This window comes from Cebidichthys violaceus, unplaced genomic scaffold (genome assembly GCF_023349555.1).
Source record: "Cebidichthys violaceus isolate CVI_PGR_0920_01 unplaced genomic scaffold, fCebVio1.0.p SCAF_1, whole genome shotgun sequence".
Taxonomy (NCBI): Eukaryota; Metazoa; Chordata; class Actinopteri; order Perciformes; family Stichaeidae; genus Cebidichthys; species Cebidichthys violaceus.
In genome coordinates, this window is record NW_027176262.1 from 4,495,127 (window position 1) to 4,513,777 (window position 18,651).

The 18,651-nt window shown below is 43.4% G+C and overlaps 2 protein-coding genes across 2 annotated transcripts in view; one reads left to right on the forward strand and one right to left on the reverse strand.

Annotated features, from left to right (window-relative positions):
• On the forward strand, positions 1-2,565 carry si:dkey-52l18.4 (uncharacterized protein LOC560708 homolog). Its single transcript, XM_068712269.1, has 5 exons — positions 1-499; positions 975-1,301; positions 1,410-1,643; positions 1,749-1,777; positions 1,930-2,565. Exons 1-5 carry the CDS (start codon positions 448-450, stop codon positions 2,026-2,028), a joined length of 741 nt encoding a protein of 246 aa, XP_068568370.1. The 5' UTR covers positions 1-447; the 3' UTR covers positions 2,029-2,565.
• Positions 2,566-2,618: 53 nt separating this feature from the next.
• rap1gap2a (RAP1 GTPase activating protein 2a) overlaps positions 2,619-18,651 on the reverse strand; it is a 38,448-nt gene continuing 22,415 nt past the window's right edge. Inside the window, 21 exon segments of the mRNA XM_068707045.1 lie at positions 2,619-4,787; positions 5,140-5,213; positions 5,352-5,454; positions 7,053-7,173; positions 7,321-7,419; positions 7,587-7,699; positions 7,914-8,063; positions 10,224-10,364; positions 10,499-10,585; positions 11,236-11,307; positions 11,566-11,721; positions 12,031-12,160; positions 12,693-12,793; positions 12,949-13,032; positions 13,683-13,736; positions 15,104-15,182; positions 16,225-16,328; positions 16,427-16,555; positions 16,557-16,649; positions 16,909-16,941; positions 17,704-17,736. Coding sequence (XP_068563146.1) covers positions 4,779-4,787; positions 5,140-5,213; positions 5,352-5,454; positions 7,053-7,173; positions 7,321-7,419; positions 7,587-7,699; positions 7,914-8,063; positions 10,224-10,364; positions 10,499-10,585; positions 11,236-11,307; positions 11,566-11,721; positions 12,031-12,160; positions 12,693-12,793; positions 12,949-13,032; positions 13,683-13,736; positions 15,104-15,182; positions 16,225-16,328; positions 16,427-16,555; positions 16,557-16,649; positions 16,909-16,941; positions 17,704-17,736 — 1,965 coding nt within the window. The 3' untranslated portion in view covers positions 2,619-4,778.

The following is an 18,651-nucleotide window of genomic DNA, read 5'->3' on the forward strand; positions in this document are numbered from 1 at the left end:
TCCCATTCTTGAAGTTATTGGTTTCCTGTACTTTAGATTGAGCCTTGTCGGATGTGTGCATGTGTGCATGTGTGTGTGTGCATCTGTGCGTGTGTGTGTGTGTGTGTGTGTGTGTGTGTGTGTGTGTGTGTGTGTGTGTGTGTGTGTGTGTGTGTGGAGGGGGGGTTGATTAGTGGCTCGACTTCCTTCCTTTACCTCCATCTGGACAAAAGCAGCAGCAGCAGCAGCAGCATAAAGGAAAGCCTGTCAAATTATTGAGAGTCGGAAAAGAAAGTGAGAGAAAGCCGATGGACTCGCAGCGGCTGACAACATTTGAAGGAGCAGTATTTTCCAACAAAGCCATGCATATTATTATGATAGAGTCTCGCACACAAGCCACGACTTAATCTGTGCAGAGGAAGTGAGACCGACTTGTGATGAGACGCTGACCAACACTGTTAGTCAGACATGCGTTACCGTCTCCTCAGTGCCATCGGCTGGCTCTGCCTTCTTCATCCTGGTAAGTAAGACGTTTTAGTTCCTACAAATCTAAATTATTAATACAAACAATGGAAACCTGCCTCACACATTATGTTGCATTTGAAGAACTTGACTACACATGCATGCCTTTGAATTCAACTCTGTGTTGTATGTGTGTTGTATGTGAAATCTTTTACAATAGCCACACTATATCTATGTCACACAATTCTGACATTAAAATCTCTCATTTTAAGTCAAACTATTTTGTTTCAGTGTATGTGGAAGTTATCTGGCGTGTCTGATTGTGAAGTCAGATAACAACCCACAGTGTTTAGATCCATGTCTGTTGCACGAAATGATGCAATCTTTTGTGTGTAGTGTGGTTTTTTTTTAACGATTTATCGGCCTTGGAATGGTTCCATTTTGAAATGGCTTCATAAAAATACTGAATATCAAAGCAGCAACAGTTTCTCGTTGCACCGCATTGAGCCACATAGACGTCCCTTTTCTTTCAGGTCTCTGGGCTGAAGACTGCAGCCAGGGAGTTCTGGGAGAACGTGAGACAGTATATGCAGCAGCAGGCAGCAGTCTGTCTCTGTCCTGTGTGGTCCAGCACTGTGGAGGCGCCTGGACGGGAAACTGGATTCGTAGCAATTCGACAGAGGAAAAGTTAATTGAGCGGCATCGTCTGACCAACGTGACGCTCTCAGCCAATCAAACGCGACTCGCTTTGAATTTCCTGAGCGTCAGCCGACTAGACGAAGATTACTATGGATGCAGAGTTAAATGGGCTCACGGTGACACCGAGCAAGGACATTTGAAGTATGTGAACGTCACTGCAGGTATTGTGTACATTATCACAATCATCCATATGTAACAGGGTATAAACTCATGTGGGTCATTCAAACAGAAGAGAAATCTGATTGCATTCTTTTTTTGTGCTCCTCCAGCCGTCCCTTCTCAGAGGAGTGTATTGCACAGGGTTTTGGTGTGTGCCGGTGCTTCTCTTTGTCTTCCCATCATTCTGGGATTGGCTCGTTGGCTGAGTTCAGAAGTCAAGCCTCAACCATTTCCTAGGACACTTTCCACGTACTCAGCTGTATACAGAGACCGACCACAGCCGGCTCCACGGCCCCCACCTCGGTGCCCCGTACCTCAGAAACGTAGCAAAACCTCTCACAAAGGTATATTGTATTCTTACTTTTTAGCCTGGAACATCGATAAAAAAGTTAGCATTGTTAAAACTGCTCTATTCACTGAAGTCTTTTCTTTGTTGTTGCATGTCACAGCTGTCCCAAAGTCCTCACAGAAGACTGAGGTGGGTCAATGTCCTGTTTCAAAACAGGATGCCCTTTGCAGTGCCCTCAACATTGTTTGTTTCCTCTGACAATATGTCTGCAGTCCACGCATATATCTTTATGTGCACTAAGACAACTGCTTTTTTTTTTTTGGTCATTTACAATGCTACAGGTGGTGTATGCCGATATCTCCCAGGATGCACTGGGACAACAGGGAGCCACCAGAGAGCCTGACCAGTCCACCGTGTATTCATCTCTAAGATTTTCATGACTGCAATCGAAGCAGGCAGAACATTGTCTGCTGGGGATCATTTCTGTATTCTTTGGGATTGTGCTTGATCCTCGACGCCTTCGGGAGACATTTGGTGTGGACTTTTTTTTTGGGAGTTTCTCACACGCAGGACTGCATCTCCGAGACATTCTGATGAATATGTCCCTATTAGCTTATCCTTGAACTCAAGACCTTACCTGCGCATTGTGGAAAATAATTAAAGCAGAGGACAAAAAATAATCCGGCGGAGTAATTTTGTCTCTCCGTGTCTGTGGACTGTCCTGATTACATTCGGGTGTGGTGACTGTTTTAAGTGCCAAAATCGCTCATGTGCAGCTAGAACAATAGACAGCTAATGGAGCAGATAATGAGGAAAGATTCCTCTCTGCGGCATAATTTCACTGATATAAACACTTTCATTGTTTTGAAATGCAACTGCAGACAAGAAAACATTAAGTGCAGTCTGACCAATTAAAAGTACTTTGTCTATAATATCTATCAATGTGTTCGTGAACATAACATATTAAAGTATGAACAACCCCCCCCCCCTGTATTGTGCTTGGCGTGTTAAAAATGAGATACCACATAAATGACACAAAATACAACATTTTATTTTAGAATAAATTCTCAATGGCACGTTACATAACCAAATATACATATACAGGTTTAGACATCTTTTAAATTAATATATTTCCTTTAATCTTTTTAATCAGCATACTCTGCAGTTACATTTTTTTTTTACATGACATCAACGCAAAATAAGTCTTCATTTTAATAAATTAAGCATATTAATGGAGGAAAGGCTGCAGGGCATTTAGGCGATAATGTACCTGCTACAAACTAAATGACACCTGGACTTCCCGCTGTTGTGTGAGTTCTGTCCCTGTTCTGTCCCTGTTCTGTCCCTGCTTCCCTAGTCAACGCTGACAACGGAAAAGTGTCCACCTAAATCACAAAGCAGTTATTTGGGTGACCTGACCTCTCCCTCTAGGATTTGAGCTTCACGTGACAGAACTTCACACACCGCCAAGCCATCCAGGAATGCTTCTCTCCACCGGATACGAGCACATAGACGCTTCTTCCAAAGACCTACCAGCTTGGTTGTTTGGTCACACTGGAAACACATCTGTGTGTCTGCATGTATTTTTTATTTTTTTTTTAGCACACTCCCACTTTGCCCTGCCAATTTGTGCAGCTCCAGGCTAACGTCGTGGAATAGCTGAGGACGAGAGTCGACCTTTAGTCCTGTTGTGCTTGTAAGCAGCTGGCTTTGCAATTGACTTCTAAGAGACTTTGTAATAACAACTAACAAAGCGTCAGAAAAAAAAGGTTCACATTCAAAGTGTTTTTTGCCAAAGTGTGGTTCAAAGGTTTGTTTAACCTGAAGCATCTTTTTTTTTTTTTTTTTTTTCAAGTCTTCTTCATCAGCTCGCATGGCGGTAAACTTAAAACCCGGGAGACTCTCCCGTTCAAAAGATCCACCGAACATAGACAGATACACCGAGCTAGCAAGCTTCAATGGGAGGTATCGGTAGGTGAGATGTCAGTGCAACGTCTATTTTCAGCAGATGTCGGAGTTGATCGGCTACCCACAGCTGTGCTGCAACCAGATCCACAAGATTCCTGTCCTCTCACACAGTGAGGGAGACAGATAGAGAGACAGATAGAGGGAGACAGATAGAGAGAGACAGATAGAGAGAGAGCATCTGGGGTGAAAGGGGCTTCTGATAGATTGTAAGGCGCAGCTTTGGCTAAAATAAGCTTATGGCAAAATGTGTTGGCAGTGTCTCCTACTGTGGCCCATATGAGCTAATTTCCACTAACCAAGCACTTGAGTTCAGGGATATGAAGTTACCCTCACAGGTACAGAAACGCTGCCATAGGTATCGACTAAGATTCAGCAATGTCGTGTTTATAGTGCAGTAGACACAACGCAGCAGCTAGCAAGGTTACAAAAGCGTCTCGGAAAAAAAATCAAAGGCGTTCCCTAGAAAAGCGTTTTTATATGCAAAGAACGAGCTCAGATCCTACAGTGGCGAGTTGAGACTCACCTCCAAAACGCTGCTACTGTAAAGTCTACGTCATGTCACTGTGTGTGTGTGTGTGTGTGTGTGTGTTTGTGTGTGTTTGTGTGTCCGCGTAGTTATTTCAGGCAGAAGAGGAACTGTTGCTTGACGTACCATTCAAGGGGAAAAGGCAAAAAAAAAGGGGAACATCCTGATGTCTGACAATTCTTAAAGACTTCTTCTCCACTGAGCACTCAGCGGTCGACTAGATAAAGAGCAACAGTTCGGCCATAGTCACATGTTACCGTTCTTCATGATTACCGTGTTTTCACCATTAAACGAGACGCTTGAGAAAAAAGCAGAGGCGGAGTCTGGCTCGGCCTACACTCACAGTATTACAGCCATGCTAGGACTTCCATGTGACGTGAACAATTAACAACGGAGATGCAGCAACTCGTAACATTGGCAAAGTATCGACTAGTTTCTGAAGTCTAAGGTTGGTTAGAAAGAAAGCCAACATGGCAGCTGCTTCTCCTCACTATACACTCACAGTATTGTCAGTTAGTTTATAGTGTGTGGTGCAGTTGGTAATCTTAGCAGATCATCCTTGGCGTATGGAAGTGGTTCTACGCTGATTTCGTGGTTGTTGTTGTTGTTGTTGTTGATATTTTTTTCTTCTTTTGCAGCTCCATCAACCCGCGCGGTCCCTTTGTTGTGCAAGTTTGATGTTTCCATTCCACAAAGCTACTCAGACTGAAAGAGAGTGAAGTGAACAGAGAGGCCAGTTAGAGGAGAGTGTGCACCGACGGCATGCGTCGTTCAGTCTGGGCCTATTACCCAACACCAGCTCGCCTGTTTCACTGACATTGCACAGTGATCTGGAGATAACGACATGAGCGTAAGATGGACAGAGAGTGGACCAAAAACACAGGAGGAGACTTTTTGTCGCACTAAATTCTGTTAGTTTCTCCTGAAAGAAGTTCTAACTTCGGATTGTTTTTCGGTATGTGATATGCTGTAGGTCGGATGTGTTCCTTTTTCTTTTCTTTTTATAATAATCGGCACTTTTCTTTCAAATATGCTAACCAGGCATTGCAACACTTACAGTTGTGGATGAGTGGCTCATTTTGTCAAAGCGAAACTTCAAGTTTGACCTCGGTGACGTCTTAGTCTTCACATCTGCAGAATGTGGAGGAAGGACACGGAAAGGACGGGAAGGAAATGCTCATTAGAGAGTCTGTCATCTCCAGGATGTCGTTCTTTGAAAATGGTCGACAGCTGGGCTGTGATTGCCGTGTGTAAAATCGTAGGTTTTACCTGTTGGACTGCGGCACATGATGACAGGGGTACCGGGTCCCTGGCTGTCGACGCTGAGGGAAGGACTAAAGGCGGAGGAGGACGTGATGGAGGGATGGCTGGCCTGGGGGACGGAGAGCACAAAGACATTCACCACGGAGGAAGAGATGGAGGAGGAAAGAAACTGAAGAGGCTGCGTGAACCACGGAGGTGAGAAGTTGACTGAAGCCTTCCTGTGAGCAAAGTCAGAACCACTGAATGTTCGGCAGGAAATACAAGTGGAAATGATGCTTTGCAGGGAGGAGCCATTCGAACATTTCATTGTCATTGAAACTGAACTGAAGTCGTTTGCATAATATAGCAAAACATGTTTTAAAGCTGGCAGACATTTTTATGATGCAAAGTCATTCTAAGTGGTTTTAAAGCTGCACAGTGGTTCAACAATTTGGAATACATATATTCACTTTTGTGAAGCAACAACTAGCCGGTTAGCTTAGCTTAGCATAAAGACTTGAAACAGGGAGAAACAGCGAGCCTGGCTCTGAACAAAGGGGGGGGCACAAATCCCCACTACGCCTCTGAACCAGTTCTCAACCTTTTTAATTTATTTCATGATCCATATCTGATTTTTTTTTTTTTAATTCTGAGGACCACCTTCCGAAATATATAAGAAAAAAACACAACATGACAAGTGAGGAGAAAGAAAATGAATTGGGCTGTATATATGTGTTTTGCCTCTGTCAGCTGTAATGACCAAATTATATTTGCTGATACCACAGTCTATGGCTGATACCCTCAGCCATCACTGCTCGCCATATGAATCCAAATGAAACGTATACAGGGTCGTATTTCCTCACTACAGAGGAAATAGAGTCCTTACTGATGCAGGGTTGTCTACCATATCACTTCATGTTTCAAAAACCCGGTCCATTTTATATATATATATAATATAATATGTGTTTTTATTTCAATCTAACCATTTGGCAGTACCTCTGCAGCCCACTAGATGGAGTTCTGAGTAAAGCTGTAAAGCTCACTAATAAGAGCTTTTACAGTCACTGTAAAAGTGAAAAGCTGCTGCTTTTACAGGGGAATATGGGCTGGACTATTTCTTTGGCAAAAAGAAAATACTTCTTTAAGTCCTTTCCCAGAAATAGTCTGGCACATTACCCCCCCGTAAAACCACAACTTGTTGTTTTTACACTTGGGTATTTGCGCAGATTAAACACAGGAATAACATATCGATCAGTGAGCTTTAGAGGTGCTGCTAGGCTGATTGTCTTATCTTCAGAGAGAGCCAGGCTAGCTGTTTACCCAGCTTTGTGCAAAGCTGAGCTAAACGCCAGCTCCCTGTATTTCCTCTGGCCCTCAATAATGACAGTGGTAACCTCTGTGTGATTCCCATGCAGTTAAACGGTAAGAGAAGGAACGATTGGACAGCATTTCTCACATTGGATAAAATAAAACTGACAAGCAGTGTCATCTGATACACAGAAAGTGAGAGGAGCTGTAATCGTTATAATCAGTGCGCTGGTGTCTAACCCTCTCTATTAAAGAGCTCTTGGTAATTACAGACTATTTCACCCGTGAAAGCTTTGGCGCTACCAACAACCTCTCACTCCTTTGGGAATGTGTTTCCAAATCTGATCTCTCCACTTTCAACCACAAAACACTCAATTTCCTCTCTTCTTCTCTGGTTCACTTTGTAAGTGTTGCACTCACTGTCTCCAGTTCTTCCAGAGCTTCGGTTTCTCCCGTGGTGCTGCTGAAGCTGCTGGTGCTGGAGGAAGAGCGAGAGATGTTCGGTCTGCTGCTGCCGCACTCTTTCAGCTTGACAAACGGCCTTTTAAAGGAAAACAGAGGGGGGGGGGGGGGGGGGGTGTAGAGAAGCTTAGCATGGGAGAAAATTAGACCCGAGACAAAAGACCGAGTTTGCCTTTAGCCATCTCCCTCTACAGAATTTAGAGAAGGGTTAAGATGATCGTCTTACCTCTCTTTGTTGGGGCAAATCTCAGGCGAGCTGGGATTGGATGACGTCTCTGACCTCCCCTCTTGGGACAGCGGGCAGAACTCTGCAGCCTTTTGGTCGCTGCAGACAAAAGAAAACCACGTTAATGACGACACCCGACGAGACAACTTCCTGGACCGCGAAGACAACACGGACAATGTTGGTATATGGGGTGCGATGAACATGATCGTGATACCGGACAAGAAACGCAGTGGCATTTAAAACAGCGAGTCCTGTGAACAACCAACCTGCGCGTGTGTTTGTCCGATGGGGACTCTATGCTGGAGTGGAGACGAGGGAAGAGGCCTGAGCGCCGCTTCACTGGGCTCTTCAGAGGAGACTTGGCTGACAACACAGGAGGCTGAAGATCACAGATTATAGAATTAGGCTTCTCCTTATTAAAAAAACAAAACAAAACACTCTTAACTCATTTAGATTACATAACTGAAATAATTCACTTGTTGACATACACAGTTGTAGTTCTTTCTTATCAGCTTTAGTATTACAAATCCTTTTCTACCCTTCATTAATGACTCTTTCCACTCTTCCCCGTCCCCTCACACCCTCTCACTCACAGTGAAGGTGCTCTTTGTGCATTCGCTGGTGCTCTGCGGCAGTCCTCCTCCGCTCACGCTGGCCGGGACCCCACCTCCAACCCCGGGGCTCCTGTGACGGTGAGACCCCACCATGGTCTCCATGGAGTGGCTCCTGACCCGCATGGCTCTCTGGAGGAGGAGGAGGAGGAGGAGGAGGAGGAGGAGGAGGAGGAGGAAACAGAGAATGAGTGGTTGAGGAAGAGAGGAAGACCAAGGTGCACCGAGGGAAGGGGAAGGAAGATGATGGGTAAAGGAATCCGAGAGAGGAATGAGTGTAGGAAGTAAAATAAAGGTGCAGAACAAAAGTTATATCAGCTTAAATGCAGCATACATTTTAATGTATGAATTAACATGTAGCATCATAGATGCCACTGCACAATACAGCCACCAGGGGATGCAGTTCTCTAAGAATGAAGCCAAATAGGTTGGAGTTGATGAATGAACAAATGTTGTACTAATCCTTTTCATTTTCATTAATTTATTAAATAAATAACAAAAGGTCATAGAATGTTTTTAGAGTCCATAATAAATTCCAGGCAGTACAATTTGAATAATAAAAAATACAGTTAAATACCATTTAGAGGTTTTGTCTTTTAAATTCTGCTATCTACAGCACATAAATTAATAAAATCAAATGTAATTAAATTGATTAATACAACATGAAGAGTTTATTCTCTTTGAAAGCATAAACACAAACAACAACATACGAAACAATGTTTATTAATTATGTGGCGATCCTCCTGAATTTACAGTACTGCAGACAGGTAATACACAGTGACTGCCAGGGCAGCAATTAGAACAGCACCCCCTGGGACTGACTGCAGAAAGTGCAAAGTAGCCGTCCACAATGCCTGTGAAGAGTAAGAGAGCCAAATTATCACATTAGTCACACATTCACACACACACACAGATGAAAATACAGATTTGAATGGTCGTATTAACATCAATTAGCCTTTAAATGTGGACAAAAGAGTGTGAAGAGACAGTGATTGAGAGAAAACAGACTCACAACGAGAAAGGGACCATTTTTTACGAAGCACAGGGTTTGCGTTCATTTTCACACACACACACACACACACACACACACACACACACACACACACACACACACACACACACACACACACACACACACACACACACACACACACAGACAGACAGACAGACAGACAGACAGACAGACACACACTAATGCACATCAATTGCGTAGGTTTTCGTTTGAAATTTTGAGGGTCAAACACTTCTCTATCCTGCATTTGGAAAAATTGTTGTGCACTAATTTGGTGGAAATATCTTAATTTCTGTAAAAGGAAAACAAAATTCAAGCGGCAGGTGACTCTCAGTACGGCTCTCATGCATTCTAGCTTGCTTTCAAATACTCTCCTGTAGATCATCTGTTCTCATTCAATGTTTTGAGTCAACAAATGAAGGCAGAATTTTCTCTTCCTGCTTCTTTTGTTTACGGGATGTAACCTCTTTAAATGTGAATGTGACAACGTTTCACCTCAATGATGAAATAATTCATTTGAATTCATTTATGAACCTTTTTTACTTTAATAGCTTACATCTTGTTTCAGCAAGATTTCGGCTCATGTTCAAAAAGTTCCTGCACATTTACACATATCTGTGTTCGCTAAGATGTCGCATCATTTGAGAAAAAAGTAATATTACGATACTAAAGCCGTAAATCAATGGCAAGGAAGTCATAATACTTTAATAAAAATCTACCTGCCCTGTAGTCTGCTGCGCATTACCTTTTTTCTCTGCTCTCATATAGTGTCTGCGTCAGACCATGAATATGGGTGTGTATGAGTCTGTTTTACCCGTGTTGTGGGAACATGCAACTTTTTGTCACATTGTGGGGACAACATGCTCCTCCCTATAATGTACACCATGACAGACTTGCTTTCAGGTGAGTTTAGGTTACGGTTCGGGTAAAGGTCAAGATTAGGCTGGTGGCGGTTCTGGTTAAGTCTCCAAGAAATGAATGTAAGTCAATGTCCTGTCCCCACAGGTTTGTGAAAACATGTCCTTACCGTCCATATGCAAATGGATGCCCTTCATGGCACTTGGCATTTAAGGTCAAAATCTTTAAGCATATAAAAGCAGCAGCAACCCTACTGATGGTTTAGCACCTTAAGTCATCTTGCAGACCGGTGACATTTAAGTTGACCTACAGCAAGAAAACCTCAGAGTCTTGGGCCGTAATGATGGTGATTAAATAAATGTCACAGAGCTGAGAAAACATCACATGCTGTCACGTATACTCGTGTCCAGCCTCATGTTCACCTTGAAGGACTCTAGCAGACCCCCGTGTCCCCCGTTCTCCAGCTTGTCCTCCTCCCCCGGCAGGCCCAGGCCCAGCGTCGCCTGGCTCTGTCTGTGCAGCTCGTCGTGGAGGTTGTCTAGCAGCGCAGCACGCGTTCGCCCCTGGAATCAAGTTACACACACACACGAAACTCATGTAGGAGAACATCGGGGGTCGGTGACGGTTACGGACGCAGCCGAGCTGTGACTGAAGGCATGCTGTGGGGTGCGAGTGTGGTTGTGCGGACGTGTGTCACCTCTAGTTTGGCGAATTTGTCGGATTTGTAGCAGGCGTTTTCAGCATTGATCAGCTTTGTCAGCAGGAAGTCTCGAAACTCGGGACCCTGGAGAGAGAGGGAGGGGTAGAATTAGATGATGAACCAGAAGGGTGGGCAACAATGAGGAATGGATACTATTGCAGCACACTGTGTCTGATCAGCCTGACTGATTTAAATCCTCATCTGCCTCTCGTTCTCCCGTAACGCTGCAAATCATGTCCCGATGAGGAACTGAATCTTCTACTGAGTCTTGAAGCTAGATTAGGTCTAGATTAGTTTCCCCTTCGTGACAAGGACGTGATAGAACAGTCCAAATGTTCATCTTTTTGACTTGGTTTGAATAAGACAATTTCAAATACTGAGCTGTGGTGGAAGAAGTACTCAGATCTCTTACTTAAGTAAGAGTAGCGAAAAAGTACTCCATTACAAGCAAAAATTCTGCATACAAAATCTAAATTTAATTTTAAAGGATCAAAAGTAAAAGTACTGGTTCTGTAATTCAGTGTCAGGCTACAAGAGTCATTATGTGCCGTCACCATTTAATCAGATGACATATTGAATGCTTCTTCAAATTTGTAATCACTTTCAAATGAACTTTTTGCCCTTTAAAAGCAAAATGATTAGGTGTGTCGCACAGTCCAAGAGTCAAGGCGATCAAATGTATGACTCAAGTGGATAATATATTTCCCTCTGTTGATCACAGCTCTTTCTCTCACCTTCCTAAAGACAGCTGGGTTCGGGAGAGGCGGTCCAAAAGGAGGCACATCCTCCCTCGCTGTAACAGACACCTGTTGACATAAAACAAATAACAGTGACACGTTATTAGCGTGTATTTCAGGAGGCCTCGGGTTTCCAACAGCGTTCAAGGAAAACTTGAGAACACCCTTTCATCGCGAGAGAATGATTGATTAATGATTGGGCGAGTTATTCATGTGAGAACAGTTTGTTTTCTTCCCAGCAACCCTGACACTCTTTACAGCTCGTTTGAATTACTAATTTCCATTTAATACGTCGAGTCATTTCACCACACAGGGCCCGGTTTGTACCTTGTATGTTGTGTGCTCCGTACAGGGGTTCTCAACCTGCACCAGCACGTAAGCGTGCAGGAAATTGGAGGCGATCATGTCTGGAACGAACGGTGTGGCCTCTTCCTGGAAGACTGTGGCCACAATGTCATTTCCTATGTGCCTCTTCCTCTGGAGCTAAAGAAGCAGAGGGGAGAAATTCATACGATCATTAGTTGGTCAACAGATTTGGAGTCCTCTATGACACATAAATCACAGTATGCACTCAGGATTTATTTATTTCTAAGGAGGTTTGTAGTGGCTTGACATCAAATTACATGCAAACATTTGACGTAACAGAATGGCAATATAGCAATGATTTTTTTAAACACCACATCTGACTGGTTTAATGTTGATATTTTTTTGAGCCAAAGGATTCTTACTTAGCAGTTAGAGCCATTGAGCCATCGCTGTAACAATAATGAAGCCAGTATTAAAGTCTGGTACCTGCTGGACGTCTCCTTCGGTGAAGGGAAGCTTGGTTGACACATGGAACATAATCTCCCTCCGTCTGAAGACAGTGTAGACAGATTCAGACCCGGTCTGTCCGTGGGACACATCCAGCCCACCGCGGAACCTGTCACATTATCAAAGCAAATGCGTCACCTTCTCTGCGAGGCCTCCAGCCTTCAGCAATAAGATAGATTACATTTTGTGCATTTTAAATGTCAGCTTCATCACATTTTGTGCTTAACTAGCTCCAAGGCCACCCAGCAATGTTGTGCAGTTTGCTGTAACGTGTCAGCTACAATTCAAAGCCTCCCTAACAGTGAAAGTAAGAAGTGTAACACCATTTTTATTTTTTTTAAAAAGCCTGCGAGACAATAAAGTATACAAAGCTCTGATTACATGTCCACATGGCACTTTCTCTCCTCAGATCTGATTCGCCAAGCAGTTTATCCGGGTTGCACGCTGAGGCCGAAACAGCAAAACAAATTGCTCCAAGGTTACAGTAATAAAACTCTGCTATTTTGCTCTATTACAGTTCACTATAATGGCATCTTTGGATTGTTGTTGACCGCTCTAGTCTCTACTCCCCCCAGTTTAAATGCACTTGACTCTGTTTCTTTTCTCTTCTTTTTCGCATCATGTTCTAGTCCCACTCTTACCCTTTAAAGTCCTGAAGTTCAATATTGTCGCCCAGGATACTGACGAACTCCTTGAAAGCTGGCGTCTCCTCGCTGTTCCCAAACAACTCTTCCTCTGATGTCTGAGAGGAGGAGACATGATTACGGCATGGAGCAAAAAGAAGAAGAAAAAAAAAACCAGTGCAGGATACATACGAGACATAAATCAGTGGATGAGATCTAATGGTGTGTGTGAGTTAAAATGGAGAGCACTGGCAAGATTAATATGACCGCTCACCTGTCCGAACTTCTGGTAGATGACTCCAAATTTGAAGGTGTTGTTCACCTCGTGTTCATCATAAGCCACCATCAACTGGGATCCCTGTACATACACAAAAACAACAATGTCCTACTTACTCCCCATGGCTACTTATCTCAACTCGTTACACACGTTCTTCTTGCTGTGGTAGTTAGGAAAACATGTTTTCCCGTTCTCCAACATGTCTCCAGGGCAAGTTTATTGGGCCCCGTGTTACGTAAGGCTGACATGCGACAAACTGTCACGGCCCACAGCGAAGGCAGTGAACTCGTTGTTGCCTCTTGCAGACTGAGACACAGATGGGCTGTTTTTTTTTTTTTTTTCCTTTCCTGAGGCACTGGCTGAAAGCATGCTCCATCACACTCCTCCGCCTGGCTCAGAGGAGGAGAAACAGATCCATCATGTCCATTTTAGGAAGTTGTCGCTTTTGAATAATGCACTTACTGAGCAGGGCAGATGTTGGAGAGGTAGGGAACCTGTGAATAATATGTGATAAGCTGTGTGCTATTTCTCTGGTGTGTGTCACGCTGCCGTAGAATCAGGTGAGAGATGCTGTGGCATTAGTGTTTTTCGGCCGTACAGTGTCACCCCGTAGAAGCAGACGGAGACAGGATGAGGTAACTCATGTCAGCTTGAATGAATAAATGTATAACAGGCTAGATGAGCTTAGGTCGGACTGGATATAATGAGGTTGCAGTGTGGGAGTAACTCACCCGAGGGTAGAGGACGGGGTTGAACTTCAGCCCTGTGGCATCGTCACACAGAAGCTGAGAGAAGAAAAAGACTCAATATATTTGACTGACATTATGTAAGAAAAATATCATTATATAGTATGGAAAGTGTACCACTATTCAAACCAGATCGAAGGTTTCCAGCTTAATCACAACTGGAAAAACCACCCAGTTAAAAAAAAACAGCTCAAATCATTATGTGCAATAGAAAACACATCATCAGCATAGAGAGAGCTTCATATCTGCATCAAATAACCAAAGATAAAACGTTAGATAAATAGGCTACTGCAACCCACAAATAGTGTCACACAACCAAATACACAATGTCAATGATGATGACGTCAGGGTGACTATGTCCTACCTCATCCCTAACGACGGACAACTCATGTAGAACAAATGGTTTACCAAATTTCATATCTGTATTTTTGAACCAAAAAACGAGCCCAATTTTCATCTGACTAGTCCAACTGAATCAAAAGTAGACCGATTGGGCAACTTGGCAACACTGGATACAGAAGGGACATGTTAATTCATGGCAGTGAGTTATGCACACAAGCTTAATTACATAGTTAGTATAATTAAAATATGTATGTATTTCTTGACATCTAAACATCTTAATGACTTGCTCGACATGCATCCTGTTTACATCACACAGCCCTGACTGAATCATCTAATCACATGTAAAAATCACCAGGTACAAAATGGGACTCAAGGATGCTAATTAATGTTGGAATAGTAGAGACAAAGCAAGCGGGTACTTGTGACATTTCTTCTGTTTCTCTTTTGAAAGCGAGTAATCAAGAGTATGCTGGTTGAGTGTTGGATTAAAGGATCTTCACAGCTGTGTGTGTTTGGAGACAGATCTCTCCTGCCATCGGTATATTCAAACAGCATTGTGACTTGAACCTCAAGGACTGACTTCTGTCACTGAATGACAGCTATTTCCTCCTTTGAATCACTCACTGCAAGGACTAACAATTACCAAGGGAACTTTTATGACATTGGCTTTCATTTGTTGCGGTTATATAAAGAAGGGAAAATACAGAAAGTGAATATTCCTACTGTATTTATTGTGATTTTTTTTCTTACTTTATTGGTTCATCTGATTTAATTACCTACTTATCTACATAATTTGATTCTTTCTTTTGTCCCGTTACCTCTACTTTGTTGATTTACTGTAATATATTTGGCTTTTGCGGCATTATGTTTTTTAATGTGTTAGAAAAGGTAATAAAAAAAAATCAAGTGCTGTTGTGAAAGGATTTGATGATGATTGATGCTGCTGAAAATAACGTCCTTCTTAAGAGCCAGCCAGCCTCCACATATCAAATCCTGCACTTCAGCTGCATTATGTTTAGATGCTGCCTTCGTGTAAACCTTGTGTACTGTTAAACTCCTCTTACCTTGGCAATCTGCGGTACACTGGGCAGCTGGTTGATGCCTGCTAGAGAGATCCTGTCATGGACTGTTTTGATCCTCGACCTGCAACAGAACAAGAAGAGGAGCTCTGCTGGTCAGATATTTATTCCAGCAAAGAGATTTCGTAACTTTTATATGCAATTAGGTGATATTAGTTATGATCATGCTGAGTTTAGTCTCAAAAAGGAAATAGAGATAGCATCACTTCATTGTTTTTCTGTTGATGAAAACATCACCAACTGTGATAATGGTAGGAAAGCTGTTTCCTACAGCACCACACATCTGTTCAGAGTTAATCGTGACAAAAAACTGCAACAAAAGACAAAGAAGGAGAGAGACTCTCTTCTGTCAGAGAGAGAGAGAGAGAGAGAGAGAGAGAGAGAGAGAGAGAGAGAGAGAGAGAGAGAGAGAGACATAGAGATAGAGAGAGAGAGAGATAGAGAGAGAGAGAGAGGGAGAGGGAGAGAGAGACAGATAGAGAGAGAGGGAGGGAGGGAGAGAGAGATAGAGAGAGGGAGAGGGAGAGAGAGACAGAGAGAGAGAGAGGCAGTGTTGCTGTTTCGGTTGATTTGTTAGTTGGTCAACCACTGACCAGACTGGAATTTTTTAGCAACTATTGGACAGATTGTCATGAATATTGGAAGAGACATTCGTGGTCCCCAGAGGATTAATCCTCCTGACTTAAGTATTCCTCTTACTTTTAATCCATTGGCATTAAGATTTTGACATGTGTGGCTTTGATTGTAATGTTTCTACTATTGCATAGATCGGTAAAGACATGTTTTGTTAACTCCAGGGATTATATGATTTTCCTCTGACTTTTAATCAAGGGCCACCACCAGGTGAAAATATTGCCATTGTCTTGTCATCTTGTTATTGTCACTGATGCAGAAGACAAGAAGAAAAACCTAACAAATCAAATAACAAAAGGACAAAGACAAGCAGCAGAGCAGACAGGTTGAAGACAGACGTGAATAGCTTGGACTCAAAGAAACATGGATTCAATGGGTGAAACTCAACGTTATTTATATTTCATGTATATAGACTTTGTTAGACATACAAATGCATCAAGTTAAGATATACCAATGCATTTCCCTCCTTGTACCTGAGCATGATGCGTAGGTACTCCTGTCCCTCAGCCTCCTCGTGTTTCAGAGACATGATGAGGTGGCCTATGCTGCTGCCAGTGCAGTAATAGTTCATGTGTTCCTGGGATGTACGAAAGTAGAAAAGAGGTTGTGAGAGAGAGGCAGTCTTCCTCTGCTAAATACACGGCGACACTGGCATTAAAGCACACACACACTCACCTTGCCTAGGAAGTGTTTGCGGTAGGCGCGGGCTGTGCTGTTACACTCCAGGCGGTAGCTGTGCCCCCCACCGGGGCTCATGCCCTCTCCTCCGTCCTCCTCCTCACAGAAACTGGACTCTGAGGAGGAGGGGGGTCCCGGCCGGTGCTTCCACATCTTCAATCCAGTAACCCCCGAACTGTGGCAGGATCACCTGGGGGTACGGACCACCTTTCTCCAGGACCTTGCACAGAAGAGCAGGAGTAAGGCAGTGAAATATGAAAGCAAAAATATTTAAAAAAAATATATAATAGTTCTGGGGCAAGCAAAGTTTTCCACAGTTGCACCTTCGTAATATAAGCTTTGTTAAGCATGTAAAAAAAAAACAATATGCAAAAGTACTTCTATTTTAAATGTATAATCTATCGTCAGAAACACTCCTAGCTAGTGGTTACACACGAGAGGGGTGCAGATGTGTGTTATGAGAGTGATAAATGACTCACGGCTTCTATCCGTGGGTAGGGGATATAGTCATCCTGTCGAACAGAGGACACACACACCGTTAACGAGACTAAATTTAACATAAGTGAACTTCACTGACTTTCAACACACTGGTACAGTTACGAGCGCAGTCACAAACACAGCGACAGAGAGGTAACACAACTTATAATGCCAAATAAGACTCTTAGGTGATGATGCAACAGCCTGAAATGCACAGTCATCAGCAAACATTGATGAGGTCATGTCACCCCAGGGTGACGTCAGAGCTGCTGTGATTCAGCAAACCCCTGAGGGGTTGAAGAGCTGCTATGAGCCTGTGGTCTTTTTGGCAGTCTGCTAGCGTAGCACAGCTCCGGTCGGTGTATGACCTCTAAATACTGCTGAGGCCCGTCTGCACCGCGGAAGGAACAGCGCTACGGACAGCCGGCCATTTGAATTGTGCAGCAGCAGGAGGCAGGATACTGGCAGTCCAGATGGGATCAATTGACAGTTGGAGTTAATTCAACTTATAATCAATCAGATCAGTAGGCTATTGATTTTGTAATTTTAAAAGCCCTGAGAAAAATTTGAAAAGCGCTCACAGAGGGGTTGTGTGTGTGTGTGTGTGTGTGTGTGTGTGGGGGGGGGGGGGGGGGGGGGGGGGGATCAGAATCTCTTGTAGGCCGAGAGATGAGACAAGAAAAAAAACCACAGAGCAAATCATGATGAAGCAGTGATGAAGGGAAACATGCAGAGACATAATAACACACAGACGGATCAGAAGTGTGTACAAGTGTGTGTACGGTGTCTGGTCACACCTTCCATCTTTTGGGCTCTTCAGCTTTCGGGACCTAATTAGTGTCCGTAGCGCAGCATGAGGACGGAAAAGCACAAGGGTAAAAAAAAAAAGAAAAAAAAAAAGAAGTAGTAAGTTTTGTTTGTTTATTGTTCATTTAAAAACTGTGCCGGAACATAGCAACTCATTGTCTCTGTTGCTCAAATGACAACTGAATGAGTCATACATGCTAATTCACTTTTCTGCACGCACACGCACACGCACACACACACACACACACACACACACACACACACACACACACACACACACACACACACACAGGTAATACAGGGGCTTAGTCATCCTATCTCTCTGAATGTAGCTTCCAGACATGCTTTTCCTCATTACCTTTTGGTGGGACACACTGAGACGCGGGCCGATGCCACAGTGTTTTGTATATATATGCAGATATAGAAGCCAATCTGGTAGACACAAAGTAAATTGGCCAATTATGGTCCAGGCCCAGTGGAACATCTTGTCTACATGACTGAGCATTGAAGTGACAAAATGAACAAGTGTGGAGATTCAGAGTGCTGAACATACAAACCACTACCATCACTTCTAGTGCCACCAATCATACCAAGAATTCATTTGAACAGTACAAGTACGGACTTATGGACCCACAGACACACACACACACACACATGCTTCTCAGTCTGGTCTGTAGTGGCGTGTGTCTGTCTGAGTGCATATTGATGGAGCAGCTGTTAAAGTCATGGGGGAGCCATTGTCAACAATACGAGGCTGATCGCAAAGACGCTCCGGAGAGGCTTTAATTTTCAGGCATAGACAGAGAGACAAAGATGAAGAGAGAGAGAGGGACAAAGGAGGAAGGAGAGGTGGAAAGAAGTGAAGATAGATGATGAAGAAGAAGAAGAAGAAAGGAGGGGAAAAAAGCGATGGGGATCAAAAAGGTGACCTTCATCAG

Bases quoted from the DNA above. Each gene is read 5' to 3' on its own strand.
- si:dkey-52l18.4 (XM_068712269.1), top strand. From the start codon at position 448: ATGCGTTACCGTCTCCTCAGTGCCATCGGCTGGCTCTGCCTTCTTCAT. The intron at 500-974 runs GTAAGTAAGACG...CTTTTCTTTCAG, and splicing joins GCTCTGCCTTCTTCATCCTG to GTCTCTGGGCTGAAGACTGC. The intron at 1,302-1,409 runs GTATTGTGTACA...GTGCTCCTCCAG, and splicing joins GTATGTGAACGTCACTGCAG to CCGTCCCTTCTCAGAGGAGT.